Raw genomic sequence first — 12,749 nt, 5'->3', positions numbered from 1 at the left:
CCCTCAACAATCTGAGGACCACTTTCATTCATGTTTCCTGTGATCCTTTTCCAAGACTCAGGTCTCCTCTCTGGAGAACCCACTATCAGCTGACACCCCTAAGGTGTGGCACCCCTGGGCAGGCACGGGGCCTAGCAGTCAGGACACAGGGTCCACATCGGAGCACCTGTTTGGATCCCTAGCACCAGCCCCTGACTCCAGCGTGATGCTCAACGTCCTGGTTTCCAGCCTCCCACTCGGGAGACCTTGGACGGAGCTCTTGGCTCGCAGCCTGGGTTCCCACCCTAACCCCAGTCATGGCATGCATCTGAGGAATGAGCCAGAGGATGAGAGCTCGCTCCATTTCTCAGACAGAAAATTTAAAAAATAAAAGAAAATCTCCTGGAGCCAGATGCCCCAAGTTCAAGTGTCAGCAAGGACAACTTTCTTGTACTTCTCTATCCACATCTCAACCAAGGGATGGCAGAAGTCTACCTCAGGGGCAGGGGTGCCAAGAATTAAGTGAGACACAGTCCTCGATGTGGTCTCAGAAGGTCGCCCTGGGTGGGCGAGGAGCAGTGTCTGGTGGCAATGCTTTATACACATCCATCTTTCCTCAGTGTCTTGAGGCAGCTCCACATTCCCCGTGACTTTGAATTTGTTTATTAGTACATTCCCTGCTAGTTCTTTCCTTGCAAGACTTCACACACAGCTGCATGAAACACCCTCCTCTGCTACCCCACTCCCTGAGACCACCCAGAGGCAGGTGCTCAGCTAGCGGACATAGTTTTTCCAAGCATCTAGAGCAACCCAAGTACCCAGGTCTCAGGAAACTGGGCTGAAAGCCAGGAGGCGACCCTGTACCTCAGGCTCCACACACCTGCCTCTGTTCAGTGAGACGGAAGGTCATGAGGCACAGGACAAAGCTGGGAGCAGGCTCGGCTCCCCACTTCCCCCCTCCACCAGCACCACCAAGCTGCTAAAGCTGGCCATGGTCACGAAGACCAGCTGCCCAAGCTCCTTACAGCTCTCTATTATCTCCAGGGATAACAGACCAGGGGCCTCTATCTTTACTGTTCATGGTTCTACTCACAATCCAAGAACAGCCAATACCCGAGAGGCTACACTACGGTGTCCACCCAGTGCCTTCTTCATGTGTGTGCCTGCTAGAGTCCTTCCTTTCGAACTGAGGGTCTGCACAGGAACCAGTCATGAAGGCAAAGGTTTCCCCTAGGCACTGCCCAAAGGCTCCAGCACTTGGATTTTCTCAAGCAGGAGTTAGGCCAAAGGCAGGACTCCGAGGCAGCCGGCAGCCACCAGCCACACACTGGTCTGCATTCAAAAGAGCAGCTGAGCTTGGAGCCCAGCAAGTGTGTTTGGCTGACACTTCTGTTTTCAGGAGGGAATGTGCAGGGCCCTTGACTTCCTTTTCTTCCTGGGATAATCAGTCATTTGTCTTCCCTCTAAGCACTCTTTTTTTTATGAGGGAAAGCTCTGAAGCAGAGAAGACCAAAGACAATAATTGGCCACCTGCAGGCTCCAGGATTTCGGGAATCAGGGGGCGAAAGGACCCTCCTCTGGTTCCCCCCTGCGTGACTGGTGGGTGGGGACAGGACAGAAGACCAGAGAGCAGAGAGGTCATCCCAGGAGCTCAGAAACAATCAAGCTTTGTCCTGGGCTTTGGAGGAAACCCACACTCTAGGAAATCCAGTCTGAGGAAATAAAAACCAAGGACATGTGGTCACATGTAGGGAGTGCCACAGAGCCAGATGTTTGAGAACAGCTGGGAGCAAGAATGGCAGCGGGTAGAGGGTCATCAAACAAGCCTTTCTGACAGCTAGGTGGGCAGATGGTCCCATGGAGAGGTCCACAGGGGCTTTCGGTTCTCCAGACTAATCCCACAACACTGATGGAATGAACGTGGTGGCTCAGGTGGGAGGGACGGGAGGTGAGCAAGCGGCTCCTCTCCCACACAGAGAGGGCCATGCCAGGCTGCTGGCCCCATTCACGGGCCACACAGGCCCTTTGTGCCCAGCCCAGGGGCCTCACCCCCCAGAAGAAAAAGAGCAGCTGTGGCGCAGAATTAGCCACACCGCCCACCATGCCGGCGAACAGCGGCACAAAGGCTCTAGCCTCCGCTTGGCGGCTTGTGGCAGGGAGTTGGCCAGTGAACGAGGCAGTACCCCTTGCTTAGACGGCCCCACCAAGTGGCTCTGATCCCCGCCCCCAGCTCTGCACCTGCTAGAGTCTCCACTACAACAGTGGCTAAGACAATCAAATTCCCCTCTAGCGCTGTCACTTAGAGAAGACCAGGCCAGGGGAACAGCATCCCGGGAGGGAGCTGATGGCAAAGCAAAGCAGCTACACTGAGTTCTTGCCTCCTGTCAAAGAGCTCTAGGGAAAGCCCTGTTCCTGCGCACCAGCTCCACTGGCAGAGGACAAGGCATGTGCCTTGCTCACAGAGGGACGATGCAGCAGTTAACACGGATCGCTGTGTTCTGGTGACTAGTACTGCTCAGTGGGCCATGGAAAGACCGCCTAAGCAGCTGCTGAGGCAAGTGCATGCTCTTGGCTTGGGTCACACACGCACCCCAGCTCACCCCGGGAATCCCGAATGGGATCCTGATCAACCAGGAGGAGTTAGCGTCATGCAAACAGTGAAACAGTGGCAGCCACAAGTGCGCAGGCCCCGCACTGGCCCAGGTGCTGTGGGATCCTTTGCACAATTCTCATAGACGAGGAAGTGAGGTGCCACACAGCTGCGTCTCCTCAATAGGCAGTAAGGGATGGGGCTGGGTCCTGAAACAACCAGGGGCCTGAAGCTCCAACTCCACTGCCCTGAGCGCTTCACTTTACTGAATGCCTGAGCACAGTGGCACAGCAGGGACAGGGGGACATGCGCTTGATGCCTGCCCAGAGAAGTGTCCCCTTCTCACACAGTGGGACTGTACTGCCCCTCCCACCCATGCAGAGCCAGCATTGTGGCTCAAATGACTAATCCTGAACCTCCAAGCATTGTAATACATACGGGGCTGGTTCGTGTTACAGCTGCCCCACTTCCCATCCAGCTGCCTGCTTACATTCTGGGAAAGCAGTAGGGCCTTGGAACCCTGTACCTGGTGTGGGAGAATCAGAAGAAGCTCCTGGCTCCTGGCTTCAGATCATTTGGCTCAACTCTGGCTAATGCAGCCATTTAGGGAGTGAACTAAAGGATGGAAGGTCTTTCTGGCTCTCCTGTCTGGAAATCTGCTTTTTCAAATAAATAAATATTTTAATCTTAAAAAAAAAAAACAAACAAGGAAGGAATACACAGAAATCAAAAAAAGAAGGAAAGAAGGAAGGACAGACCCTACTTCTGCAAGTCACCAATGCTGAATCCCAGGGGCCATTGACAATACTTTAATCTGGCTATTTTAGGAATCACAAGAACCAGACAGAGAGAGTCCCTTCTGGGGACTGAGCCAGAGGAGACCAGCTTTGAAGTGAAGGGAAGAACTTGGGGGTGATGCCAGAAAGAACTGTGTGGCACCAGGTCTGGGAGAGCTCAGGGCCTGTCCCCAAGGCTGTGGGCAAATGGTCTTCTCCACTCTACCATGGTGGGGAGCTGCCTTCCTGTAAATCACCCTGTGGGAGGACACGGAAAAGGCCGGATCCATGGTGCACCTGGACTTTTGCACATACCATCCTCAAGCCTCTACCAGACATGCTTCACCTGTGGCCAGCCAGGAGATGGGGGAATGTTCTGAATGGACCCTCAATTCAACCTTATTCTTGAACACACTCCCTAGAGAGTCAGATATACTAATGTCCTTGAACTCTACAAAAAACAAGGTGGTAGAAACACCAACGATGAGACTGTGTTAAGCAGTGAGTAGGAAGGCAACCAGAAACAAGGTGGGAAACCTGGAGACAGCATCCCCCGCTTTGGAAGGGGTCCACCACTCGGGCCTGGACCTACTGAAGCCCCAAACATGTAGGTATTCCTCCCTCCATCTGGCTACCAGGGGCTTCCTACCAGGCTTGCAGCTGCACAGGAAAAAGTCATGCTATGAGAATATTCCTGCAAGACTCTCAGATGCTGAATTTTGAGGCTGCCACCTCCCCCACTGCTGGTTGGGGCCCGCCCCTTCCTGACCCCAGTGCCAGTGGTGGGAGGGCTGCCCTCTACCCAGCCCCCAGGACTACTCACATAGATGAGCCCTGAGTAGTAGCGCTCCTTGAGGTTGTGCAGGACGGACGCCTCGTTGAGGCACGTGAGCTCGGCCATGTCCTCCACCTTGGAGAACTTGGGCGGGTTCATCTTCTGGATGTCATCCTTGTTCACCTTGACTTTCTTCCCATTCTCCACCAGCTCCACAATGGCCTCCTCGCCCACCTCTTCCTTGAGGCTGGCAGGCTCGAAGCCGCTCTTGTCCGAAGGCACCCATACCAGCTTCTTGGCTGCCCAGTCAGCCTGGGCCAGCGGGTTATTGATGAAATTTTTGTCCACGTAGAGATACTTATCAGCAGCTTGCTGTGCCATGGTGACTTACAGCCAGGACCTAACAGAGTGGGAAAATGTGCAAAACGTTAGCCTTGCCTAGTCATACCTACCCTCTCCCAGACCAAGGCTGTAGCCAATTGCAGACGTACAACGGTGGCCGCCTGTGATGAAGCCACATGGTGTGGGCAAGCATACACCACAACATTCATTCAAGAGCAACATGGCCTAATGCTGCATTTCTCAGAAAGCAACTCATCACCACGTGACCCACAGGTGCAAAGCCATCAGCCACACAAGGGTCATACTCTGTCCCCTCTTCTCTATGAGAACTGCACAGATCACAGTGCAAATAACGCATCACCAGAACACATGTGCCACAATTACCCTGGTCAGCACTTTCAGGAGAAAGATGAGAATCACTAAAAGAACAGGATAATAGCGCAAATTGTCAGAGACTAGTGGTAAGTGGCAAGCTGTATCATCCTAGGGTCAATATATAACCAAACAAATCTACGAACGAAACTGCTGTGCCCAGGGATGCGCTCAGCCAAGAGTCTCAAGGACAGACACCCAGGCTCCTGGGGAGGCAGCCCACACGATTTAGCAGGACTTCCAACAAAAACGGGTTTCTAATTTGCCACCAAAGCCATCTGACTACCACACACGGTGGAAGCTTCAGTTTAAAAACCTTTTGCTTTCTTTAAAGCAAAAGCAAGAGAGGAAAACACTACTCTGTGTTCCCCATATTTTAGTCCCATAGTGATAATGCAGTAAAAAGAAACATGGCGACAGGCCCAGCGCAGTAAGTAGTCTCGTAGCTAAATCCTTGCCTTGCACATGGCAGGATCCCATGTGGGCACTGGTTCATGTGTCCCAGCCGCTCCACTTCCCATCCAGCTCCCTGATTGTGGCCTGGGAAAGCATTAGAGGACAGCCCAAAGCCTTGGGACCCTGTGCCCGCATGGGAGACCTGAAAGAAGCTCCTGGCTCCTGGCTTTGGATCAGCTCAGCTTCAGCCATTGCAGCCACCTGGGGAGTAAACCAGCAGACAAATCTTTCTGTCTCACCTCTCTGTAAATCTGATCTGCTTTTCCAATAAAATAAATAAATCTTAAAAAAAAAAAAAAAGAAAGAAAAAGAAAAGAAATAAGGTGAGAGGAAAGGAAGTTGGACTCCAGGAAGCGTCAGGAAGAACAAGAATACCTCCCCTCCAGGAGCACTGAGGCCTGTTTGCTTTCTTCAAAACTCACTTGCAAAACAGAGACAATCAAATAACCATCCCTTCCATCTGTGGCAGTTTATAGTATATAAAGCACTTTCATACACATCTCACCATCTCAAAAAAGCTTTGTCATGAAACTATACACTTGGGAAGACACTGTCATTAGCTCCATTTTACAGATACAGAAGTGTGAGTTCCAAGGAGTGCTTCCAGGCCTGGCCAGGACCTCCATGAGGACTCTGCAGTCCTACTCGACCCGTGGTCTTCTCACAACTTCTCCCAGGAGTTACCCTTCCCTACAGGTGCAGGCTGGGGATCAGCCTAGAGGACTGCTCCTGGATTCAAAGCAGGAAAGCCTGGCCTAAGACACGCAGCCCATGGACACTGAGGGAAGCAGCCAGAGGCCACGGGGTCCAGCTCCAGACTCAGGGGGCCTTTCCCTCCCTCCAGATCAAGTTGTAACTCCCCCTCACCCCACCCCAAGCCCTGAAAATCCAGGAAGGCCCAGATCCAAACCAGAGGCACTCAGCTCTCACGTTTTCAGATTCCAACAAGGACCAGGACTGCACATAGCTGGGGGCCTGGGAGGAAAAGAACAAAGGGAAAAGTCTGGGCTGCCCAGACCTTCTTATCTGGGCTCCTTAAATGGTTTCCAGATCAAGCCTTAGGGGCTGCCCTGGACCCACTCCAAGAGGGGCTATTTTTTAGGAAATGTGGGGCTCCAGGCAAATCCAAGGGCAGGCTTAGCAGCTTCCCTAGCTGGTGGCTTCACTTATGGTCCCAGCCCAGGGAGCCCTGCACTCTCTTGCAGGTGGACCAGGGGCCACCATTCACCTGCAAGACCACCTTTGCCAGGGAAGGCAGGGCCTGGTTACTCTTCATCTTTCCTGTGGGTGTAAGGTCTACAGGAACAGCAGGGGCCAGGGCACAGTCAGCTTCCTCTGCTGCCACTACAGGTACACAGGTCAGCCCAGCCAGGCAAACTGGAGACTTCCTGTCCAGAGTAAATTTTTTGCTGCTTCTCTGCTGTGCATCTGACTGGCTGGCCTCCCCACTGCCCCTCCTCACATTCCTGCCTAGCCTCCAGAGCCTGGAATGAATACACAGAGCACAGGTTCTCACCTATGGCCAGGCTCTCAACCCTCCTGCAGATCGCAGACCCACGAAGGATACGATGACTCCCCACCAACACAGAGGGAGCCTCACTTGAACCCCACCATGCAAAATCCCAAGTCCACTGCCAGTGTAGATTCTCTGATACCTGAGCACATAACTGCTGCCCTTCATGAGACCCCTGCCCAGAAAGCTGGAAAAGGGACAGATAGCCAGCCCCAACAGGTCAGCCTCAAGCTCAGTTCTCTTACCATCTCACCTGGCCACTCACTCTGGCAAAGGACCCTGTGTCCCCAATCTGGATGTAAATGAGGAGACTCAAAGAAGGCACATCCTTTGCCCGGAGTGACCCAGCCGCACTGCAGTGTGAGATGCTAACCCAGAGCTGCCTGGCCACTTGTGCCTGGCTGGCCCCGGACTGGAGTGAACTGCCAACCAGCTGAGTGTGACACGCAGAGTGGACAAGGTGGCATTCCACAGCACTCGACAAATATTTACTGATGTCATTGGGCAGGGAGGGAGGTTGATGGTGAAATTTCCCTGTGTGGCCTGTCAAGAAACAGCATGCCTAACAACTCAGCATTGCTCACCCTGATGTTGTCAGCAGCATGCGAATAGCCCAGTGGACATGGCCCCTGTCAGACTCCACTTTCTCCCAGCCACGCCAAAGCAAAGGCAGCCTGGCCTCTCAGCAGCGCACGGGCTCCCACGTGACAGGTGCTGGGCACTGGACAAACTGCTGGGGCCTTTCTTTGGTGGTCACAAACAGTACAGCAAGCAACAGGGAAGAATCAACCTGATGTATGGTCTCTGCTCCTCGCCATGCCTTCAGGTGTGGGTGGGAAAGCGGAGGACAGCCCCGGGCCAGCACTGTCCACTCCTGGAGAGCAAGTCCTGCTTCCTGGAAGAGGACAGGCTACAATCCATCCCCTTGGGCTGACCCAACGCAGAAGGCTGCTCCCTCTGCCTCTGAAGCCCTTTTCATGAGACAAGAACCAGAGGCAGGGCCAAGGACAGAGCTTTGCTTTCTGCTGCAATGACGTGGGTGAGTAACAGTGCCAAGATCAATACCAGGGTTAGACCGGTTGGGAGGGTTGTGGAGGTCACGACAAACAATGGAGTTCCTATGAAAGGCCCCCCCTTCCTTGCCCGCCTGGCAGGAATGCCCACATTCAGAGACTCCATGGCCATGCAGCTTCAGTTTGTAAAGAAGCTCCTGAGGTGTGTATGAGCAGTCAGTGTACCCTCCCCAGGATGCAGGCATAAACCGTGACCTGAACCCACCGCATATATACCCCAGAGAGCTGATGCAGACCAAGCCAGAGGTGCCTGACAGGTGGCTGGGGAGACAAACCACAATTTGCAGCAGCCAGCATCCTGCCACTCCTCGCCCTGATCTGGCACCCTGCTCAACCGCCTCTCTGAACTTTTCTAAACATAATCAAAAGCTTTCAGAAGTGAAAGAAAAGCATCCTCCCTGAACTTCTGAGCCAATCTTCTCGGTCAACTTTGTTTTGTAATGGTCCCTTCTTGTCCTAGCTCATGGGAACACTAGATTCACCATCACAGGCATTGGAGCTTCCCATCTCCTGTGACCATTTCCCTCAAGGGCTGGAATCCACTTACACAGACTATTTTAACCAAATGCTCCACTGGCACAGAGAGGGAAGTGAATTCTATTGGTTTATGCTAACTGGAGGAGGCCAGCCTCAACATTGATGACATTGACGGCTGCATAATTTTCCAAAGTGCTTTCCTTTTAATGACTGCTCATAAACTGTCCCACCCACCCTGAGATAAATTCCCAGAAGTGGAGTTATAGGCTCTTCACTCTCCAAATTCCTGCCAGGGCCAGGTCAGGTGTTAAGAGGCAGGAACTCAATCCACATCTCCCACACAGGTGGCAAGAGTCCAAATACTTGAGTCTGCCTCTCAGGGTCTGCGGTAGCTGGGAGCTAGAGCCAGGAGCCAGAGCTGGCTCTCCACTCAGGCACCCCAGAGCAAGGCACAGGCAGCATGGCTGCTTGGCTAACTGCCTGTCCTGTCTGAGTAATTTTATGTGTGTGAGATGTACTGCTAAGTACTTTTCCCAAAGGGCCAATTCAGCTTGCACTGCCATCCAGTGGAGTGTTTATGTGAGGACTACCCTGCTAGCAGAACTACTCACAGGAACAATTCCCATGGCTGTGATCAGCAGGCACTCAAGGAGTTAAGGAGGCGGCCAGCGGCCATCAGAGACCAGATGAGGCTGAGGCGTCCCCAGCCCATCCATGAGCTTCCTGCGGGTACCAGTCCAACTCCAAGAAACCCCAGCAGTTGCCTTTTTAGGACATATTCGAGCAGGATACAACCAGACACTAAATTAGAACTCTCAGGAAATGATGAAACTGAAAATAAATAGGTTGACCAAAAACCTCTTCTTTCAGCCCAAAATGAAATTCCTCGAGCATCTGCCTCCTCCCTTTCCCCCCAAATATCCATTTGGACCTTTTAGTCCTCATTTTCCTAAAGAATCCTCTCCCCTCCCTTCCCCTGTCTTTATTCATGTCTATTCAGGAACCAAGCTGCTAACACTTTAAAGACAAAATGAGCCTACTGAGCCAGGCCAGAGGGTCATAATGTCGGGAACAGCTCTGCCTAGACAGCAAGCGCTGACCTACGCCTGCTTTGGGCCCGGACCTAGGGCTGGGAGCTTTCGAATCATCACGCAGCCCCCGCACATTGACAGCCAGTGAATGAGAGCTACACTTCACCCCTCAAGGCTCCAGTCATGTCCCTAGGAGTGTGTGTCACCACCCCTTTAACAGATGAGGGACACACTGCTCAGGCTGGCCACCCTGTTCACACTCAGACCCTGTGCCCTCCACGCCCTGCTCAGTCTTCATTCTCTGCCCCTCAGTGAGGTTCTCAGGGCTCCGGGCAGGAAACCGAGACCACCCCGATCCCTCACAACTGGGGTTAAGCAGATATTCAACAACAATGTCTCTGGAAGCAAAGGCCACCTCCTCCTCAAGCTGGCCACGTAAGGACTCTACACTTTGAACTTGCAATCGTTAGAGCCCAGAGGAGGAAGGTGGGGTGTGACACTGGGCAAGCCACTGGAGTCCTCCTGACCTGCCAGGAGTTGAACAAACCAGTAATCCATGGCCTGGTACACAGGGTTCCAGTTCAGAGACCCCACCCCAGGGACTGAGAGACTCTCTGCCCACTGACTCATTGAGTAAATAGCCCCTATTCTTCATTCTGCACCCTCAAACCTATGTTCACTGGGGAACATAGATGAACACGAGCCTTTTCTCTCTCTCTCTCTCTCTCCCCTCCCCCTTCCCGTTATGCTATTTTTGAGTTTAGCAAAAATTACCAAAGTGCCTGAATCCCATAGCTAGACAAGTTCCTGGAAAGCAGCCACTAAGCAAACAGAAACTTCCAAAGCCATCAGACTGACTTGTTCAATTGGCTCATGTACTGAGGGTGGCATAGACACACACAGAGCCAGTGACATGTCCATATGGCCAGCACTGTGTGGAGACAGAAAGCAAGTGCCATGGCTTCCCTCCCTCTGGTTTACTGCTGGAGTCAACACCCAAACACAGGCAACACCCATCACACAGACCTGCCCTATGGATGACTGAGACGCAATCAGTCACCTGCTGTGTGTGACCTTGAGCTCATGGAGCTTTCTGGCCTCAACTGTAAATGCAGATTTCCTGTTGCCCCCACCTACTCTATCTTCCAGGGTTGTTTACCTCACATCCATACACTCCTTAAACGTGCCCCAACACTCTTGCCAGGTTCTGGAGGATGGGCAGAAAGCTGGTGGGTGAAACGAAGACAGCAGAAAAGTATTCCAGGCTGAAGGGGAAGAGCCAGCGTCAATCAACCATCAGAAAGGGGGTGCACTGGCTCATGGATGACAGATGTGAGCAGCAGGGCAGGGTCTCCATTCTACACTGTTCAACATTCCGGGACACAAAGCTGTGTCATGGCCTATCCGGCCACTGCAGGACAGGGGGCATCCCCGGCCCTCCCACCAGGAGCCTATAGCTCCCCACCCCTCCCCCGTTGTGATAAGCAAACACATTTCCAGACATCACCCCACATCGAGACCCCAGATGTAAGGGGATGAAGTGGTCAAGCACAGCAAAGTGAAGCCCAAGCTCTGCTTAGTACAGCTTTTTCCAGCAGGGCCCTCAAGCCTCCACAATTCCAGCACTCTAACAGTGACTGCTAGCAATGGCAGGAAGGGGGACTGCCCCTTGGAACTGTCTTTTCCTGGGTCTGACCTAGGTTCACTTACTGAACTGTATGTTCTTTACAGTAAACAATTTAAAAACCAATCAAAAGGCAAGAGAGACAGCTGTGCCTCCCTAGCAATGACGCCCATCAGAACCTCCAAGGCAGCAAGGCAGTGACTCACAAGCCAAGTTCACCAGTGTTGAGCAGGCTAGGTGACTAATGCCAAATAGGTGGCAGCCACCTCTCTGGGGCAGGGTTCACTTCTATGGTGGGATCAGCTTACTCTTTCAAAAAATTACGGCTGAATGTTTTAGAGTAGATCCAAGAGTTGACAGGCGCCCCACCATGCCATCTCAAGGAGCTCTTTCTTATGCCATGCCCAGCATGCCCAAGCACAGACCGAAGAGCCGTCTCCAGGTGAAGGATCCGTAACCGCCATGCCTCTACTCCACAAAGCAGCACCTGCTCCGGGTCTTGACATCAGAAAACAAATCTGCCCATGTGGTCAGCCCAGACAGTCACTGTAAATGCCTGCCTGGTGCCATTAGCAAGCCTTCCACCATCGCCATCATCAGTGCCCTACCCAGTCCTGGCCATGTCACTGTCGTGTCCCCCACCCTCCCCACTCTTCCCAGACTATAGCAACCTACCCCATGGCCTCCCTTCTTCCACAGAACTCCTTCTAATCAGCCTTCAGGATGACTCACCTTAATTCCTACTCTCACTGCCTCCTGCTTTATAGGTATTACTGGGCCTGTCCTACAGGCCCAGCGGCTCCACATCTTTGGATAAAATCTAATCGCTTTCTTGTGCTAAGCAAGCCTTGTGACCGGGTCATTCATTTTGTCTCCACCCTCCTACCTCTTTCTACCTGTGTCCTCCCCAAACCCCTGCTCATTCCCCACTCTTTGAAGAAGCCATGCCCCCAGAAACGTGCCCCGACTCTGTGAGCCCCTCTCCGACTCTGTGAGCCCCTCTCCGACACCTCTCTCTGTGCTCCACACCCAGCTCCACCACGGGGGGCCGAGTGGCTGTATCCCAGTGACCGAGCTGGGGACAGGGAGAATCACGGCCACCTCATTTCCAGTGGCCAGTTGTAAAGGTCTGACCAGAGCAGTGGTCAAGTTTCCTGAATGAGCAATGAAAAGGAACACAGCCAGGGTGGTCTCTAAAAGGTTGGAAAATCTCCTTGGGCTGTGCCAAGGAGCCAGAGCTGAAAAAAAGGGAGGACTCGGGCTAAAAGCTCACATGAAGCTTCCCAAACCGAGCCACCGATGGATTAATTTTCATCTCCTCAAAACAAAATGGGAAAGCATTATTAGGAATGTTGAGATACAAACAGAAGTAGGTATGCATATGACCTACTGATTCCCTAAAAGCTTTACGTAAGCTTTTCTGGAACTTTCTAGCACTTTCTGGTCGAACAAGGTGGAGCCCCTACTATCAGATCAACATACCAGACAGGGCTTGACAGTTGTGACCTCTGCTCTCCTTGGGATGCCGTGAGTATGCATGTGTCCGAAGCATCCACCAGTGTGTGCCAGCTAAGTGTGGGAGCCCCCAGCCTATGGTACCAAGTCAACACCAGCAGACAGAACCACTCTACGCGTGCTGCGGATTCCAACACAAATCCTCATAAGACATTGTGACCAGATGGAATGGCACCGCTCTGGGGCTTGCCAGACCTGGGTCTGAATCTCATGAACCCACGACCCT

General features: G+C 52.7%; 1 protein-coding gene across 1 annotated transcript in view; it reads right to left on the bottom strand.

Annotated features, from left to right (window-relative positions):
• The window catches only part of MYH9 (myosin heavy chain 9), an 85,448-nt gene that overhangs the window by 50,577 nt on the left and 22,122 nt on the right, over positions 1-12,749 (bottom strand). Inside the window, exon 2 of the mRNA XM_004589547.4 lies at positions 4,169-4,520. Within this exon, the coding sequence (XP_004589604.2) occupies positions 4,169-4,501 (333 nt within the window). The 5' untranslated portion in view covers positions 4,502-4,520. The remainder of the gene's footprint in view (positions 1-4,168; positions 4,521-12,749) is intronic.

Source organism: Ochotona princeps, chromosome 15 (assembly GCF_030435755.1).
Source record: "Ochotona princeps isolate mOchPri1 chromosome 15, mOchPri1.hap1, whole genome shotgun sequence".
NCBI classification, from domain to species: domain Eukaryota; kingdom Metazoa; phylum Chordata; class Mammalia; order Lagomorpha; family Ochotonidae; genus Ochotona; species Ochotona princeps.
The sequence above is the reverse complement of the archived record's forward strand: the minus strand, read 5'-3'. Positions and strand labels throughout refer to the sequence as shown.